General features: G+C 40.6%; 1 protein-coding gene and 1 non-coding gene across 2 annotated transcripts in view; both read left to right on the top strand.

Moving 5' to 3' along the window:
• Positions 1 to 3,371: 3,371 nt before the first annotated feature.
• Positions 3,372 to 25,700, top strand: part of HIBADH (3-hydroxyisobutyrate dehydrogenase) — a 111,024-nt gene continuing 88,695 nt past the window's right edge. Inside the window, exons 1-2 of the mRNA XM_030308150.2 lie at positions 3,372 to 3,513; positions 16,377 to 16,537. Coding sequence (XP_030164010.1) covers positions 3,423 to 3,513; positions 16,377 to 16,537 — 252 coding nt within the window. The 5' untranslated portion in view covers positions 3,372 to 3,422. The remainder of the gene's footprint in view (positions 3,514 to 16,376; positions 16,538 to 25,700) is intronic.
• On the top strand, positions 20,211 to 20,283 carry TRNAK-CUU. Its single transcript has one exon. It is a non-coding gene; the product is annotated as a tRNA-Lys (tRNA).

The raw sequence follows: 25,700 nt of genomic DNA, 5'->3' as shown, positions 1-25,700 counted from the left end.
ATTATTGGTGGGCTAGGCTCCCACTAGGAGCTACAACTCCCCACTAGGCTTCCACTGATACTTCCTTAGCTGGGAGGGGTAAGCCTCATTACTGCTCCCTATGTGGCCTCCACTGGTGTTTAGTGGGGATGCTTGGCCTCCTTACAGGAGACAGTGGCGAAAGTCCTGACTCTTGACTCTCAGTTAGGCTTCTCCTCTGACTGCATCTCAACAGGGAGGAGGAGGGGTGTCTCATTACTGTCAGGTAGGGGTGGAAATCCAGGTTCCCCATGTAGTCTCCAATGGCACTGTGAGCAACGGGATGGGGACACGTGTGTGTGGAGGGGTACTTGTTATAATTCAGCAGTGGGGATAGAAGTCCTGGCTCTCGACGTGGCCATCTCCGACATCCCACCAGTGGGATTGAGGTACAGGGGTACTGGGGTATTAGGATGTTGGGGTGTTTCATTATAGCCTATAGAGTGTGCAAGTCTAGGCTCCTTGCTTGGCCTTTGTAGGAATGGGGGGGGGTCATAGGTTTTGACTGTTGCTGTTTATCTACAGCAGAGTAGTTATTTTCTAATGTCTTGGTAGGCTGTCCTTTTCTCATCCTCTGCCTAAAGGGGGTAGCCTTTTACTGGGGCAGTTCTGTCTGCATCTCTTGGCATTTTTGGGTTTCTAGGTTTTTGTTCATTTGCTTGTTTGTTTTTTAAGTAGACTCCACACAAAGTGTAGAGCCTACTACAGGGCTTGAACTTACAACCCTGAGACCAGCACCTGAGCTGAGATCAAGAGTTGGGACGCTTCACCAACTGAGCCACCCAGGTGCCCCAGGGTTCTAGTTTTTGGCTTCTCTAGTACACAGTATGGGAGTATAAGGCTAAACAAACACCCAGGAACTTACCTCTGTGTTCCTCTTTGGGTCCTGAGGTCCCTAGCTAGTATGCCGTTTTTCCTCTACTTTTCAGAGTTTCTTTAATTTGTTTTATATATAATGTCCAGAGTTTTTAGTTGTACTTTTTTGGAGGGATAGAGAAAAGTAGACTTACTCCATCTTCCCAGAAGCAGAAGCGAAGAGCCTGTAATGTATTGAAACACAACTTCAAACAAAACTACTTGGCAGAGATCTAGGGAGAAGTTGCAATGCGCTTCAAACAAAGATATCAGGAAGGCAATCAAATAAAGCCAGCCAAAGGCAGTAACAGCCTTTGCAAATACAGTAATATCTGCAGCACCTCCAGAGAGCAATTACTTAAAAATCATAATGCTTATCATAAACATCTATGAAAATCTTAGAGCCTTAATTTGTGAATCAGTATCGGGCTTCTGGGAGGAGATATGAACTACATGATGTAGGGATATGGAGAAACTGTGACTTATCTCCTGGTTCTGGTTAAGGAAAAAGAGTCAAATATTTTTAATGCACTCACTCCATTTTCAAAGCCATCACATTAATTTTTTCTTTTTTTTTTTTTTTAAGAAAGCACAAATTAAAAAGACCTCATGCCCAGCTTTAGTTCTGCCTGCTCTTTTTTTCTGAGCCCCTTCCCCCTTTCTCCCTTTTGAGTCCTAGTAAAATGTTGTTCATAGGAGGCAACCTTGTGTAAAGAAATACTCATTTTCAAGAAAAGATCCCTATAACAACCTAGAGAAACAAAAACAGTAGCTCACAATAAAAATGACAAAACAATCTGATTGGATATAAAATCTCAAGAGGACTGGGATATAAACTTTAGGAGCTGGAGATGAATTGATAGGTTGTCCTGTGTTGCAAATAGCTCTGCTATGTAGGCTGACATAGTTGTAAGGCAGAACACATTTCAGCAGTTAATTATAGAAATCCGTAGGGCTATGTTTATTGGTTGCAGTAGGTTTATCCCAGCTAAAACATAAATAAACTGCAAAGAGAGGATCTGGTAGGACATGCTCCAGAAACCAATAAATAGATTTGGGTGAGAACCCAAATCTAGGAGACTGTCCCAGTAGCTGGAATGATTTTTCCCCCTTGCTTCCTCCCTTCTTCCTTTTGGTTGGTGTAGGATGGAGGGTTGGGGTGGAGAGACAGCCAAAGAAGGGAAATTGTTTTCATACCAGTTACAAATCTGAACCTTGCACTCTGTACCAGGTTCTGGAAATATTGCTAGCATGCCCAGAAACATGACAGAATCTGCTTGGAAATTATTCAGTTCCTTTCCTTTCTGTAGGCACTTCCAACTCTTTGCTTTGGAGTGAAGCAAAAATGAAGGTCAAAGTCAAATCTGTTGATTCTGCTACTTAGATTAAAAGGTTGCGTGAGCACAATCTGGGCAAATGATTAAGTAGAAAGAATTCAGGGAGGGGGTGGACACCCTGGGATTTCTATTCTCCTAGCCACTCCTCACTGTTTTTCTTCCTGTACTACCCTTCCAGCAAAGGTTGCAAGTCTTCCTTTGCATGTCTCACAACCCTTCGCTGGGGTCAGTGGAGATGGAAAGCCCTGCAATTATTGCCAAAGGGTCCCAAGATTCAAATATGTACACCAAACACCGGCAGAAGAGTGAAGAAATATCTCTCTTTGACCCAAACACATTTAGACAACTTTCTGGATTTTCATTTATCCTTAGATTTTGCTTACGAAATGCAGAATTTTCAAACATTAGAGAAATACATACCAGAGAGTACAAGTTGCCAGTAATTCTACCCTTCAAAGAGAACAAGGTTCCCAACTTGTTTTCCTACTTTTTCAAATTTATGGAGAAACTGTTGTGTTAAATAAAATCAAATTAATTTAAAAGTTACTACATTTATGGTAGATTTCTGTTGTTCCTCAACGAACAGATGCTCAAAATACAAATACTAACACCAGGAGATCCGCAAATTACTGAAGTTAAACATGGGTCCCTATACTTTAAGAAAAGCTAGGAATTTCTGCTCTTGCCTAAAAATTGCAGCAGCTGCGAACTAAAATTTCGTCTCCGTCTCAGTGGAAGCAACACACGCCGTTACACCCTCCGAGGGGCGGTTCTGCGAGGTCAAGAGCTCGTTGGAGGCTGCAGTGAGCGGCACTCACCGCCTCTCACAAACCCTCTGCGTTTCGATAAACAAGGAGACTCGCGCCCGCTGTCTGTAGAGGAAGGAGGAGCTAGGGGGCGGGGCCAGGCCCTTGATGTGGGTGGGGCTCGAAAAGCCTTCCTATTGGTGGTTAGCGAAGAGAGGGGACCCGAGAATCTGATTGGCCTGGCCCCCTGTTCATAAGCGGATTGATGACCCCTGGCTCGCCGGGCCGCGCCTCTCGGCGTCGCGCTCCTCACCTCGCGGGTGGGTGTCGACCCCGAACTGCAGAGCGCGTGCGCGCGCGGCCCCACGCCGCGGCGGATCCCGCCCGCTCCGCCGCGCACACTCGCAATCAGTGGGCGAGCCGGGAGCCGCGGAGGTCACCGCGGGGAGGCGGGGGGCCGGGCAGCATGGCAGCCTCCTTACGGCTCCGTGGAGCCGCCTCCGGCCTCCGGTTTTGGAGCCGCCGGCAGCGTCCGGCAGTGGCCAGCCTTGCAGTGGGTAAGGACCTCGCGCCTTCTCCCCCAGTCCCTCCTCTGGCTGCCCGCTTCTCGCTCCCTGACGGCAGAAGAGGTGTTTTCACGGGAGGCGCTGCGGTTGGATCCGGGCTTAAAACCCCCAATTTTGGCAGGTCCCAAGGCCTGGCCTCTTCTGCGGCTACCTCTCGCACAGCTAGTGCTTCGTCCCCACTACCCCCGCCCGGGATCCAGATGAATGGCGTTCAGCGTCTTTTTTTCGAGACTTAAGGGGTGGGAAGAGGTGGGGGTAAGGGAGGAGAATTTGGCTCCGGGGCGTGCTTTTTGGAGTTAGGAATCCGAGGACAATTGGAGGGCCCAACCCCAAGGGCGACCGGCCATCTACCCCTGCGACTCCTGGGCTTACAGCTCCCGTTGACCTTTCAACTCCCCCCCCCCCCAGGTGCACCCTGGCAGGCGAACCTTTGGCATCGGGGCTTGATTTTTGTTTAACCACCTTAATCGCTTAGGATGGTCTTACACAAGTGGTTGTGTATACAAACCAGGTGACAAGTCCAGTAAAGTTTTAAGTCACTTTTGATTAGCAAGGCGGGCCGCCCCTGCCGCCGTTTCTTTGCACTTCTGTCAAATTATTAACCAAGACACTTTCAGCGTCCTCAAAATTTTGGCCTGAAGCTATTCTGTTCCTTCCCCCGCATACCATTTTAAGTTATGACAGCTAATCATCGGCTTAGGAAGAGGCAGGTTTTAGATCCTCAGAGATCTAATCTTTGTCAGTTTTCTGGTGAAGAGCTGGAATGAATTAGGGCATCGCAGCAGGATTTAGAAAGTAGTTCTTGATTCTTCTTCATTCTTCCTCATTCCTGCATTTCTACTACACAGTTCTACTAATTGAAAAATTGGTTGATTTGTGGGGATACTGCCATTGTAATAGTGGCAGTAATGTTCTTTCAATTCATGCTTTCAGTAAGAGTTTGAGAGTCTTAACAATGCATTGTTGAGCAGTTTCATACCCAGGATTTTTTTTTTTTTTAAAGCCTTGGTATTAATTTTTTCTGATCACTTAGAACTGTAGCAGGCTGGGAACTTAGTTCTTAATAGCTCCCCTTCCTCCCGCTGGGTAAAACGTAAGAACAGTGAATTTCCTATCTGGCTTGAGACAGGCAGGCTCCATGTGATTCAAGAGAACAGATGTCTGATACAGAATCACGGTAACAAGATACAAACTCACAGAATCTGCTAAACTGGAGTGGAACCACTGTTTGAGCTAACATGTATGTATTGAGCTACAAAAAAAATGCCTCCCACTTTGGAGATACTTAAAAAGTATATATATTAGTCACTTCTCCACAGTACTAAATGTAGCACCAGTTTTCACATGAATGTGCTATTCTTTCAGTTTTGATTAGCCAGGGAAGACATATGTGCTGTTTAGTGGTTTTACAAGGTGTTCTAATGATATTTTAATGAACCTTTGATGTACCCTTGGGGTTATGAAAGTTCTTTCAAAAGGGCCGGAGGCCTAAAACTGTCATACTTGCCTCTAACTAAACTCGATGGGTCTACTTCCAATGCTGGCTAGGCATATAATCTTGTTCTTTAGGTTCTTTGACCCAAAGGTGTATGAATATAGATTGATGATAAATTTTAAATATTTCATTTTTTGGTGATTACTTAAAACTTCAACAATTGTTTTTACTCAGTGGAATTGTTTTATTTTTATTTTTTAAATTTTTTTTAACGTTTTTTTAATTTATTTTTGAGACAGAGAGAGACAGAGTATGAAGGGGGAGGGGCAGAGAGAGAGGGACACAGAATCGGAACAGGCTCCAGGCTCTGAGCCATCAGCCCAGAGCCTGACGCAGGGCTCGGGGCTCGAACTCATGGACGGTGAGATCGTGACCTGAGCTGAAGTCGGCCGCTTAACCGACTGAGCCACCCAGGCGCCCCATCAGTGGAATTGTTTTAAATGTTTCTGTTAACTTTACTAAATTTACTTTTATGTTAATTTTTTTTGAAATTGAAGTCTTAAATTTTTTTTTTTTAAAGTTTTACGTGCAAATTTAGAGTCTAGGGACATAAAGAAAAAGAACATGTTCAAATAGTAACATTATTTAGTGTTCTGAATTATGTGGGATACTTGTTTCCATATTAGTTTAGGATGGTTATATCATGGATGATACCATTGGAAAGATCCATACAATTTATTTACTAAAAAAAAGAAAAAAAAAGACCTAAATGTTCCCGATTAATAGCATATCTTAATTTTAAAATGTTTAAAGCATCAAAAAGGAAAAATAAAAGAAATATTAAGCTGTACATATATTACTTTTATCACCATTTATTAAAAAGTTTTGGGGGGCACCTGGGTGGCTCAGTTAAGCGTCTGACTTGTGCTCAGGTCATGATCTCCCGGTTTGTTAGTTCGAGCCCCACGTTGGGCTCTGTGCTGACGGCTCAGAGCCTGGAGCCTGCTTCGGATTCTGTGTCTCCCTCTCTCTGCCCCGCCCCTGCTCACGGTCTGTCTCTCTGTCTCTCAATAATAATAAACGTTAAAAAAAATTAAAAAAAACCCTCCCAATTATAGGTATTTATTGTATTTATTGTGACTCATCAGCATGTACATGGAAAAATAATTTGTATCAGGTCATCTTAAAATGACCACCTAACCAAAGGTGGAATGGGAAAATTAACCAGCATCATGTGCAGAAATGGGAATAAGTTTTTAAAATTACTGGCTCTTTTTTGTATGTATGAAATCTATTTTCGGTTTTCAATTTCAAAATATTCTCTATTTTCAAAGGAACACATACTATAAATGAAATATGTGGCATTTTTCCCTTAAACCTCTAGGGTTGTACACGACACTCTGAAAAGCTCCGTGTTGTCCTTGGACTGAAAGTTGACCTTAGGCTGGTGAGATTACGTAGGGAGGATATGTATTTCTAAAATGTCTTGACTGAAATGATAAAGGTCTTTGTAGAGTAAGTCACCACCCTTAGTTTGGTAATAGTATTAAAGCAAATGAAATAGTTCAGACATAATATCATGTGATAGAGTAGGATACAAAGTCGTGTATACCTTATAATCTCACAATATAATGAGGAATTGCACTTAAAAGACTGGAAGGGCTGTGCAAAATGCTAATAGTGGTTATTTTTGTGTGAGGTAAGCTCTTCCCCTTACCATGATACGTTTCATATTTTCCAGTTTTCTTCAATTTTTGCATTTTCAAATTTAGAGTAGCCTGGTTTTTGGTAGTACTGAATGTTACCAAGACATGGATAGCTTTGCCCCTGTCTCACTGGAGAAAAAGAACATAACTTATAAATTTATATCTGTGGATTTAGAAACTAATGTTGCCAAATTTTGTAGCTGGTTTCTTTATCATTCAACCAATGTCACCTGTGTATTGTGTTGACTGATTTTCTGCCAGCCCGATGATAGCTTTGGTCTAATTCTGCTGTTTCTACACATTGATGTGTGTGGCTTATTTAAAGGAAGAATATATTTAAGTTTGAAAGCTTTTAGGGTAATATTATATTATACTTACTTGAATTTCTACCTTTTTGGGAGCATATTTTTTTTAAAAAAAAATGTTTATTTCTTTTGAGAGAGAGAGAGAGAGCACACCACACATACACACACACACACACACCACACACACGTGTGAGCGGGCATGGATCAGAAAGTGAGGGAGAGAGAGAATCCCAAACAGACTCTGTGCTGTCAGCGCAGAGCCCGATATAGGGCTTGGTCCCATGGACTGTGAGATCATGACCTGAGTTGAAATTAAGAATCAGGTGCTTAACCAACTGAGCTATCCAAGCACCCCAGAAGCATATATAAATATTGTCTGAGCACTCCTGATGCTTCATCTTAACTAAGAGCTTCTTTCTTTAGATAGAGAGCATCCCCTAAAATACTCTCTATCCCTTTTTCTAACACTCTGGCTCTCCTTACCTGCTAGGCAAAATGGGAATTTGGCCTAGGACTTGTACCCCAGTGCTGCTGCTTGACTACTGGATAGTGAAAGTAACAAATACTTATTGACTCTCATGTGCCAGTCACCATTTGACGCTTTACATGTCTTATCTCAAGCAGTCCTTAAGTATCTTCAGGTAACCTGAACTAGTTACTCTTGTTGATAAAACTTAATGGTTAGAGAAGTTAAGTAACTTGTCAGTTCAAGGGCATACATCTAAGAAGTGACCTTGCCTAGATAGGAACCTAGGTCTTCTAAATTCAGAATTCTTAAATAGAATCAGTAAATACTCTCTTCTCTTTTGACATTAAATCATATAATTATTCTCTCCTTTTCTGTCTTTGCTCCAAGCAAAGGTGAAATGAAGAGAACAACTGAGGCCATAGCTGGGCCTCAACTTGAACAACTTACATCAACACTCTACTTCAGCTCATCCAAAATATCATTGCTAGAAATTGCTATACTGTCAATATTTCAAAAGTTGAACTAGTCTTCTGGTTAATATCCCCCCCTCCCCCGCCCCACCATTCTGTTAACCACCATTCTGTTAACCAACATGCTGTATATCATCATCCTTACACTTGGTCCTGTGACCCCCTTTTCTTCCCCCAAATACATAGACACTTTTCTGCTCCCTCGTTTCGTTAAGTCCCTCTCTAGGTTTGTCTCTATCCAGCTGAGACTTCAGACGTATTTATAATCAGGGATTTCACCAATGCCTTTAACAGCATTCTGGGTATTATTTTTTCTCCACCTCCTGCTCTTATGCTGGGTAACTTCGGTTGTCTGTGGTCTGTGTTCTTCTTGGCTGCCACTTAAGTAGTGTTACTGATAGTCCAGAAATTTGCTGATTAGATACACAATCCTTTTGTTAATTTCTAGTTCATTCTCTCTTCCATATTCAGATTACTCACAGCATTTCAAATATTTTTTCAGGGGCTGTCAGTCTGTGGAACCAGTCAGATGTAGAGAGATGGCATCACAATGATTGGTTTAGTTATTTTTCTTTTAAGGCTTATTTATTATTTTGAGAGAGAGAGAGAGAGAGAGAGAACCCAAAGCAGGCTCACACACCGTCAGTGCGAGCCTGATGCAGGGCTTGAAACCACACCACAAGATCTTGACCTGAGTTGAAGTTGGGATTCTTACCCGACATGAGCCACCTAGAGGTCCCATGATTGGCTTAGGTTATTTGGAACTTGACCCTGGGTCTGGGAGGAAGGGATTTAGAGAGTCAACCGCATGTTCAGTGGTTGCTGTACACATTATCTTGCTGGATCTACTTATATCACAATTCGTTGTGTTGTAAATTGCTTCAGAACTGACTTTTATCCCCATATGCCCATTTGATGAAACCTCTCTCTAGTTCATTCACTAATATAACATTATTAAACACTCATTATATGCCAATTCATCTATTTTACTTTATTATAAAAGTAGTTACAAAAGTTATATGCACATGGTAAAAACTCAAAAGATTGTAAAAAATAGTCTTTTCTCTAACTCTGACCCATCATTCTACCTCTCTAGATGTAACTACTGTCTCGTACATACTCTTACAGAAATTTAGTAAAAGTTAATGCATATGTATTCTTTTCTCTCCTTGTACATGGCATGTTATTATGTATAATGCTCTTTATGTTTTTTTGACTAAATGACCTATCCTGGAGAATTTTTTATAATACTTTTAAGATACACATTCTTTGGAACATCTGTATAATCTGTCATTGTTATCGATTTCTGTGGATTAAATCAAGCATCCTGTTTATGTATAGTGTAGTTTTTACTGAATTAATGTCCTTGTTAATGTGTGTTTTAGTTGTACAGTTTTTTCCTGCTGTTACAAATATATACCATTGATAAATACATTTTGTGTTCAGAGTTTAGATGTAAGTAGAGTCAGCAAATTATGCCTATAGCTGGGCCCCTCTTGTTTGTGTAAATAAGAAAATTGTATTGGAATAACAAAGCACAAAATTTCCCCCAAAAAATTTGTTTAATTAAGCTTGTCCTCTGGCTGCTTTAAAACTAAGTGGATGAGGGGCGCCTGGGGTGGCGCCAGTCGGTTAAGCGTCCGACTTCAGCCAGGTCACGATCTCCGCGGTCTGTGAGTTCGAGCCCCGCGTCGGGCTCTGGGCTGATGGCTCAGAGCCTGGAGCCTGTTTCCGATTCTGTGTCTCCCTCTCTCCTCTCTGCCCCTCCCCCGTTCATGCTCTGTCTCTCTCCTGTCCCAAAATAAATAAAAACGTTGAAGAAAAAAAAAAATTAAAAAAAAAAAAACAAAAAAACTAGAGTGGATGAGTTGAATAGCTGTGACATAGGCCTCTTGGCCCAGAAAGCTGGAATTTTTACCTGACCCTTTAAGAAAAACTGTGCTGAGCCCTCAGTATAGCATAAATTCCTAGACTTGGAATTACTGCGTCAGAGTACATGCATTTGTTTTTTTTTCTTTTTAAAAAAATTTTTTTAATGTTTATTTTTGAGAGAGAGAGAGAGAGAGGCAGAGCATGAGCAGGGGAGGGGCAGAGAGAGAGGGGGACACAGAATCTGAAGCAGGACTCCAGGCTCTGAGCTGTCAGCACAGAGCCCGACAGAGTACAGGCATTTTAAATTTAAATTAATATAATATTAAGTTGTAGATCATTTTTTTCAAATTGGCCATCCAGCAAGCTAACCTCATATGTAATTCTGCAGTGGGTGTGCATGTTTTCTTCAGTCCTTCCTTGCTAGTAGTCCTTACCAGAGAAAGAAATTTGTTCATCTGATAAGTGAAAAACAGTATTACATTGCTTTGTTTTATAGTATTCCATTATGACAGAATTGAGTGTACTTTTAAATTTTGGTCACCTATATATTTTCTGTTGTTATTTTGTGATTTTTGTCTACTTTAAAAATGGATTATTCATAATTTTCTTCTAAGATTTTAAAGAGCTGCTTGCATATAAACTAAAGTAATGCTATTTCTATTTTGTGTTGCAAGTGTTTTTTCCTAGTTATTTCTATTTTGTCATGTTTGTGGTATTTTTTCCATATAGATATGCTAAGTTTTTTTCCCCTTTGTTTTATTATGAAAAGTTTCAAGCAAAAGTATTCAAAGAATAATACCATGTATATCTATGTACTCTTTGCTTAGAGTCAACAATTGCTACCATTTTGCCATATTTGCTTTATTTTTTCCCCAATATATTCATATCCTGCCTGTATCATTTAAAAGTAAATGCAGATATCATGACACTTCAACCTAAATAACGCAGGGTCAATCTCCCGTAGAATAAGGACAGTCTTTCTCCATAACGAAACTATCACTGAAGATAATTAGCATTTTCCATGACATGCTTTTATAATCCAGTTCGTATTTAAAATTCCATAATTTTCTTAAGAGAGTATCTTTTATAGCTTTTCTTTTCTTTTTTTTTCCAAATCATGATCCGTTCAAACTTCACCCATTGCATTTGGTTGATGTATCACTTAATATCTTTTATTTGAGAATTGTCTTGTTTGTTCTGTAAACATGTTGATTTTTTAAAAACAGCTTTATTGCAGGCACTTGGGTGGCTCAGTCAGTTAAGTGTCGCCTCTTGATATTGGCACTGGTCATGATCTCATGGTCGTGGGATCAAGCTGTGGCAGGCTCTGTGCTGAGCGTGGAGTGTGCTTTGGATTCTCTCCTCCCTCTCTTTCTGCCCCTCTCCTTCTCATGCTTTCTCTCTCAGTCTTAAAATAAATAAAAATAAACTTAAAAAAACAGCTTTATTGTAATATAGTTGACTTATAATAAACTGTACATATTTAAAGTACACAATTTGATGAGTTTTGACATATGTATTTACCTGTGAAATCATCACCTCAATCAAGATAGTGAACATAGTCAACACTCTTCCAAATTTCCTCCTGTCCCTTTACATACACAAATACTTGTAGTTATGTATTTTCACTGGATAGATTCCTACCTTGACAGTTGTTTCAGTACTTTAAAGATGATGCTGTACTGTGTTCTCACTTGCTTTGTTTCTGACAAGAAATCTGCCTTATCTTTGTTCCTCTGTATATAATATCTTTTCCTCCGGCTGCTTTTGAACATTTAGATTATGATGTATCTTGGTATAGTTGTGTTTAAGTTTCTTCTGTTGGAAGAAGTTGTGTTTAAGTTTCTTCTGTTGGGGTTCATTGAACCTGTTGAATTTTGTGATGAAGATTTATAGTTTTCAATAAAATTTGGACATTTAAAAATTAAAAAAAATTTTTTTAAATATTTATTTTTGAGAGAGAGGAATAGAGTGCAAGTCAGGGAGGGGCAGACAGAGAGGGAGACACAGAATCTGAAGCAGGCTTCAGGCTCTGAGCTGTCAGCACAGAGCCCGACATGGGCTTGAAATCCTGAACTGTGAGATCATGACCTGAGCTGAAGTTGGACGCTTAACTGACTGAGCACCCAGGCGCCCCAGTCATTTTCATCTTACACATGGTCATTTTCATCTTGCAAAATTCAATTTGGGTCTTTTTGTATCTTCCTATCTCTACTTTTAGAATATATGAACTACAGTTCTTACAACTTTTAATAGTCTTGTTCTCTAATTTAATATCTTTGTCAGTCAGGGTTGGCTTCTTTTTGACTTCTAAATGTTGACATTCTTATATATATACATATATATATGTATATATACGTATATATACACACACACACACATACACACACACACACACACACATATACATACACACATATACACACATATATATACACATCCCAGGCAGGCTCCACAACTGTGAGCTCAGAGCCTGACATGGGGGCTCGATCTCATGACCATGAGATCATGACCTGAGCTGAAACCAAGAGTCACACGCTTAACCACTGAGCCATGCAGGCATCCCCTGTTCTTCAGTCTCTTTAACTCTACTCTCATTTGGCAATTTTATCAACTGCCATGATTTCAGTTCTCACCTTAAAGCAGATTGTTACCAAATATGTCTCTTCTCCTTCTATCTCTGAGATGATTATATTAGTTATAATATTTCTAAGTCTGTGGGACATCTTTCAGCTATTGACAGTTCACAGTTACTTTAATTGAAATGGAGATGGTCCTTTTCGATTTCTCCACTTAGGTTATTGATAGCATTATTTTCTTGCTGTCACCTTTGATCTTTTCCTTATTTTAGTCCATAATCCGATCTACTGCTATGTCCTTTTACTTCTTTGAAACATCTTGAAATATTTCTCATTTCTGTCTTTTCTATGGCCACCATCTTTTATTAACTCTGACCTTATTTATGAACTCAATGTTTGCCCCCCCCCCTTATATGTTGAAATCCTAATCCCCCATGTGATGGTATTAGGAGTTGGGACCTTTGGGAAGTAATTCGGTTCTAAGGGTGGAGACCTAACGAATGGGATTAGTATCCTTAGAGACAATAGAGCTCATCCTCTCACTCTATGCTCTGTACCATTTGAGGATATAAGATGGCCATATACAAGCCAGGAAGTGGGCTGTCTCCAGACACTGGATCTGTTGCCACCTTGATCTTGGATGTTCTGGCTTCCAGAACTGTGAGAAGTAAATGTTAGTTGTTTACCATTCAGTCTATGGTATATTTGTTATAGCAGCTCAAATGGACAAAGACAGACCTATAGTAGTATTACTATTATATTTATGTTGGTCTTTGTATTAGTTCCAATAGTTTATTTTTGTTATTGTTACCCTTGAGGAGACATATCTAGAAAAATGTTGCTAAGGCCGACAGTGTCAAAGAGATTGCTGCCTGTGGCACTACTTCTTGCTTACAAAATATAGTCAGATTGTTTAGCATGCTTCCCAGCCTTCCACATTATGGTTGCATTGTTTGTTTCAATCTTAATTTTTGTTGTTTTGTTTCTTTGTGCATCCTCTAGGAAGAACGGAGGGCAGTGTCATACGGTGGTTAAAAGTGAAGAACCTAGAGTCAGATTTGACTGGATTTGAGTCTTGGCATTACAGTTTAGTAAGGTCTTGGGCATTTTATTTAAATTCACTAAGTGTCACGGCTTTCAACTGAAAGGCATAATGATAAGATATGATGACAGTGCTGTTTATAAAGTGCTTAGTATCTGGAAAGGAATCAAATTGCCAAGCATATTAATGTTTACTGTTACTAATTTTTTTTCTTGGCTTTCCTATTTCCTTGCATATACTCATGTTCCTTTTTTTTTTTTTTTTTTAATTTTTTTTTTTCAACGTTTATTTATTTTTGGGACAGAGAGAGACAGAGCATGAATGGGGGAGGGGGCAGAGAGAGAGGGAGACACAGAATCGGAAACAGGCTCCAGGCTCTGAGCCATCAGCCCAGAGCCTGACGCGGGGCTCGAACTCACGGACCGCGAGATCGTGACCTGGCTGAAGTCGGACGCTTAACTGACTGCGCCACCCAGGTGCCCCGTCATGTTCCTTTTTTATATGGAGTTCCCTTCCTTCCTACTCTCCTTTCCATTTGAAATCCTAAAATACTCAGGTCAACTGCTGTCTTCTTAAGTGCCAACCAGATGAATTCTCCATTATGTCAGCACTGTTTTTATACTTCATCCTTGACTTTCTTGTATTAGTGTTCATGTACGTAGTTTATTTCCTTTTGGATTTTAAGCTTGTTGAAAGCAAGGACTGTATGTCATTGTGTCTCCTGTGGCACCTGGCATGGTACATCGGAGAGTTGCTTCATATTTGTTGAGTGTGTGAATGAATTGTGGTTCTGCCATACTTATTGTTTGACCTAGAGTGAGGTGCCTGTTAAATGGACTGTCTACAAATCACAGTCTTCCTAATTTCTAATGTTTTTAGGTTAAATTACACCTTTCTAAGCTTATACCATTGTGTGACACAATAGTTATTAGCATTATTAGTTATCAGTGTTAGAGTTCTCATACAAAGTATACTTCTCATCTATTTAATATCAAAATAAAATTTCAATTAGGTGTCATTTCTCTGTCATTGAACCCCTGGTAGACCAGAAAGTCAGACACAGGACTCCTATTATACCCACTGTGTTAAACTTAGCACTGCTAAGGTGATGCTGCACAAGAATAATGCCCATATTTAACAGAAATGTTACAGTCAATCATCAAGTGTAGGAATTAAATAAGCTTCTAACCCAAGAAGACCTGTATTTCTTTTTCTTTTCTTTTTTTTTTAAGATTTTATTTTAAGTAATCTCTACAATGTGGGGCTTGAACTCACAAGATCCAGATCCAGAGTCACACTCTCCACCAGCTGACCCAGCTAGGTGCCCCGGAAGACCTCTATTTCTTAAGCTTTAGGGCTTCAAATAATTTGCTTTCAGTTAGGCTAATTGCATTTAGATTAAATTGAAGGAAGAGCAGGGCTTCATCAGTCGAGAGGACCTGGAACTGAAAGGGTGACAGTGATTAGTTGGTACGCTACACAGTTTTATCATGGGAGTCTTTGGGAGACAGGAGAAATAAAGCTGGGAATGACCAGGGAAAGGGCGAGTGGAGTTATTTCTTCTCTCAGTAGTCTGGGAGCTTTTCGAGGGCAAGGACTGTATGTGTCTCGCTTCTGTCTATCTTGAACCTATCATAGTATTTCATGCAGTAAATATTTGTTGAGTGGAGTCCTAAATCTAGAAATGAAGAAAGAGTGTCTAAGGTTATTTTCATGGTAATGCAAAGTCCCTTTGCTCTCTCTTTCAAAAGGCATTACTTTGAATTGTGTGCCCCAGTATGGTTTCAAAAGGCCTTTTGTGAAAAAAAAAATCAACTGAAACAAAACTTGCATGCAGCTCTTTAAAAACAATTTTTTTTTCCTATAAATGGAAATGCCACTCCTCTGAAAGTGCATGGAGTTGTTAACCCCAGTCACTAAACTGTTACCCTTGCCATTTAAGGCCCATGGAAGCATCCCTGTCTTCTTTCCTGGAACCAAATTCATAAACTGGTGACTTAGTTGAAATACATTCTCCTGGGTTTAACATTTTACTAAGATTCTTAAAATACCATTGGAGGGGGTGGTTTCCATCAATGTGGGAAGGTAAAGCCCTTTTCCATTCTTGGACCTTGTCCAAGATAGATGTTTTATTGAATATCTTCAGTGTTTCATACACATTTAAAGGAGATAATATAGATATGGGGAATCTAGAATACTTCATGTAATAGTTAAAGTACTTAACATTTTAGAAATGATAACCTTTTAAAATTTATTGTTAAAAGTGATAAAGGGATGTTATAGAGGTCAAAAGCAGGAGAGAGTGCTTAAAACTATGTAGTTGTTTCCTGCAGAACTAAGTAAGAAGTGTGTCCGTACATGGTTGATGTCTTTATTTTTAAAGTTTATTTATTTTGAGAGAGAGAGGAAGCAGGGGAGGGGCAGAGAGAGAAGGAGAGAGAGAGAGAATCCCAAGCAAGCTCCACATTATCAGTGCAGAGCCCCTTGTGGGGCTCAAACTCTCAAACCATGAGATCACGACCTGAACGGAGATCAAGAGTCAGATACTTAACTGACTGAGCCACCCAGGCGGCCCCCATGGTTGATGTCTTTAAATGTGATTAGATCATTAGTTTCAAACTAGCATTTAACAAAAAATTCTTTTAAATAGAAAACATATAGGGGCGGTTGGCTCAGTCGGTTAAGCATCTGACTTTGGCTCAGGTCACGATCTCACAGTTCGTGAGTTCGAGCCCTGTGTCAGGCTCTGTGCTAACAGCTCAGAGCCTGGAGCCTGCTTTGGTTCTGTGTCTCTCCCTCTGCCCATCTCCAGCTCTCACTCTGCCCCCCTCTCTCTCTTTCAAAAATAAATAAACCTTAAAAAAATAAAAAAACATTAAAACAAAATAAAAACAACAATTGACTTTCTGATATTGAATGAATGTTTACAATAAAAAAATGTCACTGCCTCTGTTGAAAGTAATTTATTGAAATCAGTGTGTTCTAGGTCAATGGCATCTAAGACTCCAGTTGGATTCATTGGACTGGGCAACATGGGGAATCCAATGGCAAAAAATCTCATGAAACATGGCTATCCACTCATTATTTATGATGTGTTCCCTGATGCATGCAAAGAGTTTCAAGATGCAGGTGAACAGGTAAGGCCTTTTCTTTATATTTGTTGTAGATTTAATGTTTAAAAATAGGGGTGCCTGGATAGCTTGGTTGGGCGTCCACCTTCGGCTCAGGTCATGGTCTCATGGTTCGTGGGTTTGAGCCCCACGTCAGGCTCTGTGCTGACGGCTCAGAGCCTGGAGCCTGCTTGGGATTCTGTGTCTCCCACTCTCTCTGCCCCTCCCCCACTTGCACTCTGTCTCTCTCAAAAATAAATAAACATTTAAAAAATAAATAAAAATTAAAAATAAATGTATGTTTCAATAAGTGACAACTTAGGAGTATACCCAATGGAATTGTAAACCTATTTCACTGTTAATTTTATACATATTATGTATTTGTTGTTTTATATATATATATGTATATATATATATATGTGTATATATATATATATATATATATATATATGTATATTGTTGTTGTTAACTTTGATCCAACATCCAGGTGTGCAACAAAGATTGAGGGGGATCTATTCTTGGGCAGGTGACTTGGAGCGTTTCCCAGGTTAGGTCAAAGGGGCTTGCTTTGGCTCTGTATTAGTTTTCTTTCAGTAGCATTATGGACTGTGCTGTGAAACCAGATAGTTTGGTGGAAATAGCTGCCTATGTTATTGAGGGCACAATTTGTCTTAGGACAAGAATAGGCTTAGGTGTTATCATCAGTAGCCAAATTATGGAAAAAGCCCAAATGTCCATCAACTGATGAATGGATAAAGAAGATGTGGTGTATATACATATACATACACAATGGAAATACGTGTCATTGATTTAAAAGAATGAGATCTTGTCATTTACAACAACGTGGATGGAACTGGATGGTATTATGCAAAGCTAAATGAGTCAGAGAAAGATAGATATCATATGATTTCACTTACATGTGGAATTTGAGAAACTTAACAGATGACCATACAGGAAGGAAGGAAAAATGAGATAAAAACAGAGGGGGAAGCAAACATGAGACACTCATAAATACAGAGAACAAACTGAGGGTTGATGGGGGTGGGGCTTGGGGGGGGGAGGGGGAATGGGGGATGGGCATTGAGGAGGGCACTTGGGATGAACCCTGGTGTTGTATGCAAGTGACGAATCATGGGAATCTACTCCTGAAGCCAGGATAATACTGTATGTTAGCTAACCTGAGACTAAACTTAAACAAAATAAAAAAATAACTTCGCAATAAAGAAAAAATAGGCTTAGGGATAGGAAACTTAGTTTGAATCCCAGCTTAGATACTTCCCTGCTGTCTTAGTGGGGTAAGTTAGTTCACCTCCGCTGATTTCCTCATCTGTAAAATGGGAATGTGGACAACCTATATCATTAGAGTATGAGGCTTAAAGGAGAGAATATATGTGAATGTACTTCATAAATATTTTATGGCAGCACTTTATGAATAAATATGTTATTGGCCATAAACCAGGAGACAACCTAGAAACACTGTGTGCCCTAATGGATTACAGAGCTGAGTTAGGACAGACCTCTAGTGTTTTGTTTTTAGGCTATCGTTTCAAGAATATTTGGACTAGAATATATCCTGTTAGATGATAGCATCCACTGGTCAGGTCTTATCTGGATTTGTTAAAGTTTATCAATAACTCACGTGACGGGAGATCATGTATTAGTAACATGAATTGGAGTTTTGTTTTTTGAGATATGAAGGAAATTCTTGTACAAGTTGTAGAGTAGTAACTAAGGGCTGAGTGTAATCCCAGAATTGGGAGAATACTAAAAATTTCCTGAGAGATACAGAAAACAGTGAGACGAAAAATAAAATTAAATAGCTCACTTCTGGATGATCGACTTGATGGAAATGCTAAGAAATGTAATGCTTATGCACAGAGCAAGTTTAGGTTTCTAGAGATTTCTACCTTAGGGCAGCACATACAGGTCGAATACCTACTCTAGCCGTGCACGTAGTGCTGTGGAGAATGAAACAGGTTGAGTTGGATGTGGCAGGGTATTAGGTGCGTCTCAGGTGGCCAGACTAAATAATATGACAAGGGAGTTTCTTTAAAATTGTGTTTGGACTTTAATAAAGTACTGAAGCAGTTTTTGATGAGAAACGAATAATTAACTGTTAAGAGTCCTTTCATTTCACACAGGAACTACAAAAGTACTGTAGATAATCTTTGCTTACCTCCAAACAGAAATGGCATAGACTGAAATGAAAGTCACAGAGGCAGGATCTCTCAGATCCCTAAATAGAAATGAGAAGATTCTAGGACAGAGACTAGTCATTGGATTTTCCTTTTCCCCTCCTCTTCCTTGAGATATATAAGTGGGTGTGAGGAAGCAAAGAAGATCGATTCTGGGCAGCTACTCCTCCCAGATTAGTGAAGAGTGAAGACTTGCCTCAGCCTCTTGTCTGTAGCTCCCATCCCTGCCCCCGGCACACGGTGGGAAAAGTTCTGTGGATGGTTCACACTGAGGCAACAGCCCGAAAGAGAGAATGCTCTGTTCCCACATCTTCTCTCCCTCGCATCTCAGGTTCCCCTAAGACCTTGGCTCTGTGAGGTCCTGTGAGTGTTGATTGTAAGAGCAGTGGACGGTAGGAGAATGTGAAACTTCGGTGAATGAAAGGAGAAAGATAAAGGCTAAGAAAGCTTTGGGCCTGAGAGGAAAATACCATGCCATAATAAAATGAAGACGTTGGTTGATAAGTGATTTGTGCCGGCATCCTAAACAACATTTTGAATGGTGGCAGTGTCCTTTGAACAAGTGTGATTTCCTAAGAGCACTACTTTGAAAGGTAATGTTAATATGAACGAATAAGTTCTGGTATATTGAAGTGTCAGTGTTATTATTTCATAGCTATATTTAAATTTGTAAAATGTTGGGCAAAAGAAAAAATGAGTTTCATTCTGCTACTAAAAAAGCAAAGGCCAGATTTGGAACGGGATGGAAAAATGTAGGTGAAAATCTTGAAACTTCTTGCCGCCGTGCACAACAGTGTAACGGAAGGTTTAATGGTTCAACAGTTCAGAGCCTATTTGTGTTGACGCTTCCGTTTTGAGAACACGTGTCCCCTGCCTTTCTCCCAATATTGCTGTATCAGGTGAAGCTGATAAAATGGCAGCCAAAGAAAACAAGTCTTCCCCGCCCCCCCCCCCCCCCCCCCCGTCCCACCCCCTACAAAGATTGCACAGACTGGCTAGCTGGTTTCTAATGTTGACTGTGCTTTCAGTGGGAAATTTGCAGGGAGAGAAAGTCCCAAAATACAGATATCTGGATCAAAAAGCAACCAGCTGGTTCTAACGATCTTTGGACATTTCCTCGAAGAAGTGCTTTATCTTTTTTAAAAAGCAAAAAGTGGGGATTTGGCATTTGATGTAACCTAGAGTTGGGCGAGCGGTCCAAGGCACAGTCGAATTTTGGGCACAGGTGTAATCAGATTCCTTTCTGTCTGCCTCTTGTCTCTGCTTTGCTCAGCGGCTCACCCCTCTCCTCAAGGTGCAAGATGGACACCTGCTGTATCAGCTGAAGAAATGCTTTAGAATGTTCTGATCCTGCTTCAAGCCTTAGCTAGTGGTAGAAGGGTTATGAAGGAACCCTAGATGGGTTATGAAGGAAATAAAAACTTGACATGATAAAAATCTTTGACATGTTTGATGGTATTTAATCAATGTATTTGTGCCCTTAAATGTTAACCTATTCTAGGGGTGCCTGGCTGGCTCAGTCGGTAGAGCATGCGACTCTTGATCTTGGGGTCGTGAGTTCAAGCCCCACGTTGGGCACAGAGTTCATTAAAATAAAAAAAGTTGGGGGCGCCTGGGTGGCTCAGTCGGTAGAGCGTCCGACTTCGGCTCAGGTCATGATCTCACGGTTCATGAGTTCGAGCTCCACGTCGGGCTCTGTGCTGTCAGTTCAGAGCCTGGAGCCTGCTTCACATTCTGTGTCTCCCTCTCTCTCTGCCCCTTCCCTGCTCATGTTCTGTCTCTCTCTGTCTCTCAAAAATGAATAAACATTAAAAAAAATTTATAAAATAAAAAAAGGTTGACCTATTTTGAAAGGGCATTTATAATTGGTTAAATATGTTATTTGTGGTCATTTCCATAAAAATGTGGGCATTCCTCTTTCAATATCCTTTTATCATATCCCTATTTCTGTTGGAAACTCAGGTTTAACCTACAATGATGCATCATTTCAGCTTTTAGAATCTTTTATGAAAATGTAACCCATGGTAGTTATCCAGCTTTTGTGTGTTAGAAATCATGAATTGATAAATTGTGAATTCAGTGATATAAAAATATAAACTCTGGAGGGTTTAAGCTCTGCCTGGGCTTAAATCTCGGCTCTACTATATGCTGGCTGTGTGACTTTGGTCCTGGAGAACCTGACACATAGAAAGTGCTGTCTTTGCTGTCGTTATGGTGGTTGTTATATCTCTACCACCTTGGTGTCATCACCGAATCCAGAGTGCTTTGGAAGAGAGCTAGAGACATATTTTTAAATGAAAGAATGATGGAAAAAATTCAAACCGAACTAGGAGATAAAGTGAGTTGACAGCATCCCAGGTTAAGGATATATTCTGATCTGTTCCTTCCGTCCCACTTTTATTTTGCAAAAGATACCGATTTCTCTTTTTAAGCAGTAGCATCAGGGGCATACGACTTGTGCTTCATTTTCATTTTTGTTGTCTAGGAATTTCCTTGGAGATGCTGCTGATCTATGCCAAAAGGCTTGGGACTTATATCATTTCTGTGTGCGTTTTCTGCTGGATGAACGAGGCTTAATTAGATGGTCTCTTCTTTTGTTTTCTCTTTAAAAACTTGGAAACTTCATCTTGTTATTCCTGGGTTGTAAGGCCGAGCATGCATGTTTGGTTAAGTGATTCTCTTGGGATGTAAGCTGGCATCCACTCGGTTCTTGTTAAATGAGAACTTTAAAAGCCTCTTGCTGAGTGGGCTCCATCATGGTTGACCAAATGTTTCAAGATGTAGGCACAAACTGTTTTTGTCAGTTTTTAAAGTGTAGTGTAATTTTGAAGTAACAGTATGCTTTTCTTTTTGCAAAGATTAAAAAACACGGAGTGAATAGTTGTCTGCTTCCGATGGATATGGGAAAAGGAGGTGCTGTTCCTTTAGATTACTCTGGGCCTACATGCTTTCATCCTCCCTCCTTCCCCCAACCCAGCAAAGCAGATTTTGTCTTTAGTTCATCCCTTCTTCTATGCATTACATACCATTACATGCCATTGATGGGTCCTGGCATACAGATGAACCTAAATCCAGAGATATAGGCGACAAAAATTCTTTTTTAAAAAACATTTTAAAAAATGTAATTAATTGATTTATTTTTTAAATTTACACCCAAATTAGTTAGCATATAGTGCGACAATGATTTCAGGAGTAGATTCCTTAATGCCCCTTACCCATTTAACCCATCCCCTCTCCCACAACCCCTCCAGTAACCCTCTGTTTGTTCTCCATATTTAAGAGTCTCTTCTGTTTTGTCCCCCTCCGTGTTTTTATATTATTTTTGTTTCCCTTCCCTTATGTTCATCTGTTTTGTCTCTTAAAGTCCTCATGTGAGTGAAATCATATGATATTTGTCTTTCTCTGACTAATTTCACTTAGCATAATACCCTCCGGTTCCATCCATGTAGTTGCAAATGACAAATTTCATTCTTTTTGATTGCCAAGTAATACTCCATTGTATACATATACCACATTATCTTTATCCATTCATCCATCAGTGGACATTTGGGCTCTTTCCATACTTTGGCTATTGTCGATAGTGCTGCTATAAGCACTGGGGTGCATGTGTCCCTTCGAAACAGCACCCCTGTATCCCTTGGATAAACACCTAGTAGTGAAATTGCTGGGTTGTAGGGTATTTCCATACTGTTTTCCAGAGTGGCTGCACCAGCTTGCATTCCCAGGCGACAAAAATTCTTAAAGACTAAAGATATTGTGATACACATGGGAACAACTCTCCTATACTTAAAATTGAGATAATGGAAAAATAGAGACATCTTAATTCATAATAATTTAAGAGTGAGGCAGTTGGAATTAGCAAGAGATCTGTCTACATGGTTATGGCAGGGCAGAGCCATGGCCCAGAGTCAGACAGGGAGGTGTAGAAGCATCTTGCTAATAATGCTGGACCTTTGTACTGACCACTGTTGATGCAGCCTATCCAACCTCTTCCACAGAGGCTATACCTTCCAAGAACCTAAGGTTACTAAATGTGAAAGTTTCTTTGCCTAAGTTTCCTTTCTACTCTGGGATAGAAACCCTTGAAGAGAACCCAAATCACTATTCTTGTAGATTCAGAAACTGAAGCCAGAGAGGTTAAGTTATCTGCACAAAGTCACACATTGGCTTAGTGGCTGAGCTGCAACTAAACCTGGGTCTCTTGGGGTGCCTGGGTGGCTCAGTCGGTTAAGCATCCAACATCGGCTCAGGTCATGGTCTCACGGGTGGTGGGTTCAAGCCCCTTGTCAGGCTCTGTGCTGACAGCTCAGGGCCTAGAGTCTGCTTTGGATTCTGTGTCTCCCTTTTTCTCTGCCCCTCTGTCGCCCTCTCTCTCTCTCTCAAATAAATAATAAACATTAAAAAAAATTTAAACTTGGGTCTCTAGCTTCCCAAATTAATGTTCCTTTCAGTGATCCATGCTGTCTTTGCTTATCCATTCAATTAGTAAATGTAATTGAAGGGACTCTAATTAGTTTGGCTCCTAAAGACTTCTGTGGTTAGTGTCAGACTGGCAACAAGGTTTGTTGTCCCCCCCGCCCGCCCCCCAGCTTTTGAGTCATGGCCAAATTTTGTCAATTATTTCAGAGGCTTGAAGACATCACGTGGAAGTCAAGATGATTTGAATAGCTGGACACACATGTCTGTCTATCTGTCTGATAAACACGCCTTCTGTAGTGCAAATTAGAGACTGTTATAATGTACCAAATGTAGATAGTCATTAGATACGGAGCAGTTGTGGCCAGTGCAGTGGTGACATTCCAGCTATCAGTATCATTGTGTGTTTTTTCCGGACCTGTGAGCTTTGACACCACTTTCCTATATAATTGAGGGGTTAGCAGTACTCTGGCAACCCAGGCATCCCAAGAAGCAGATGCTAGGGATGCAGGGGGCTGATTGGGCACCCCATGCACTTGGCGGTTGCATGAATAGGCACTGCCAGTTCATGGGTATGAGAAGCTTGGAGGTGTGAAGTACATTTAGATCTGTGAACTAATTGTTGGTGTCCCTGAGGGCACCTCTCAAGGAGTTGTCTAGGTGAAATCGACTTTCCTTCAATGGAAGAGACTCACAGAATTCCTAAGGGAGAGTCTGAAATTGACTCTTAGACCTTAGGGCTTACCGCAGTCCCTGAAAGATCAAGAGAGTTGGAGCTGATCATGGAAGGAGAGGCCACTGAAAGGTATGCCATCATCTTGCACTGTTTGTATTACTTTATTTAAGGAGGGATGAACAGAGGAGGCTGTCTGTGGAACCCGTCTTTTTGATGCAGTCCAGGAGTAGAGAAATAGGACTCCTACAGCTTTTCCTTTTTTTATACTCATCTTCCTGAGCTGTTTTTCTTGAGTACACTTGAACCGTTTGCCAGCAAAGAGTCTCCTTCTTTTGAATCTCAGCATTTGTTTGGGCGTAGGAAAGGTTTTTACATAACTGGGGTATTTCTTCGTAATTGAGTGGAAAAAAATTTTTCTTTCAGAACTTTTAGGGCAAATCCTGATGAGGTATCAAAATGTACATGTTGAATGTGCTGCACTGTAGACTCTAAAATGCCATATTGCCTTTAGAATGAAACACTGAAAGAGAATATCTGTTTTTTTTTGTCTTGGGGTGTGAGATATTTTATGTTATCATTTAATATTAATATACAAAATGCTAGGATACTTGACCGCCTGCAATTTTAAAATAGGACTTAGGAAATTATGTTAAAACTGCATCTAGAATTTGCTTTAGGAGGGGCGCCTGGGTGGCGCAGTCGGTTAAGCGTCCGACTTCAGCCAGGTCACTATCTCGCGGTCCATGAGTTCGAGCGCCGCGTCGGGCTCTGGGCTGATGGCTCAGAGCCTGGAGCCTGTTTCCGATTCTGTGTCTCCCTCTCTCTCTGTCCCTCCCCCGTTCATGCTCTGTCTCTCTCTGTCCCAAAAATAAATAAACATTGAAAAAAAAATTAAAAAAAAAAAGAATTTGCTTTAGGAGCTAATAGTCTTCTAGGGAAAATTGGATTGTGGTCACTTCTAGCTCACAATATTGAAATCACACACTGCCTTCCCATTCTTTCCCTCTCATCAACTGCACATCAAAGACGAAAAGAAAGCATTAGGTATAATTCTGCCATGCGCAAAGCAGAGGCGTTCCCATTTCCAGGATGCTTACGTTTCCTTCACGTTTCCTAGCAGAAAATATGTCCATTTTTAATACATATGTACACCATTCTACAGAGAAATCTGCAGTTATCCCCCTGGTAACCGTTTGTCTTTTTTTAAAGAGAGAAAAACCTTTAGAGGAGCTTTTGTCACAATTGGGGTGGTGGATTCTTCCTGTCAAAGCAGAGTTTGACTCAAGAAGTGAACTCCCAGTCTCTTCTGACCACTTCGGTTGCCAGCTGGCTGGCGAGGCATATCAGGGTGCACGTGGGAGAGAGAGCAAGGGTTTGGGGGAACGTGGGTGAGGGCGTGTACATCTGTGCATGCATGCACACGTACAGAGGATGGACGGCCACCTTCCTTTACGGTATGTTTGTAGTCATCATAAGGCAGAAATGAGGGCGGAAGTGAGAGAGCGGACCTTGATGCCCGTTTGTATGTCTTGTGTCTATAGTTTCCACATATGTCCTGGTAGCTTGCGCGCTCAGCCTTTATGGTGGTACTTACAGCTGGTACAGTTAAGTGCTCATGTCCTTGTCCTGACCTTTTCTTTTCTGTACAGGCTTCATTTTTTTTCCCCCCTTGAAAATGGAGACTAGAGACTGGTGGTAAACGGGACTTGAAGTTTTACTGGGGGATTTTGCTGCCTATGAAATCACTGGCCATCCCCGTTGCACTAGGATGTTTTTCTTAGTCAAAGCATCTACCAAAAAGTATGCTGTTTGAGAACCCAAGTTGGAGGAATCCATGAGAAGTGCGTCTGTTCCCAGGACTGTTGGGTTTTGCCCTTTCCCCCTCAACTCACTTCACACTTTT

Source organism: Lynx canadensis, chromosome A2 (assembly GCF_007474595.2).
Source record: "Lynx canadensis isolate LIC74 chromosome A2, mLynCan4.pri.v2, whole genome shotgun sequence".
NCBI classification, from domain to species: domain Eukaryota; kingdom Metazoa; phylum Chordata; class Mammalia; order Carnivora; family Felidae; genus Lynx; species Lynx canadensis.
This window is presented reverse-complemented; position numbering and strand designations above follow the sequence as displayed.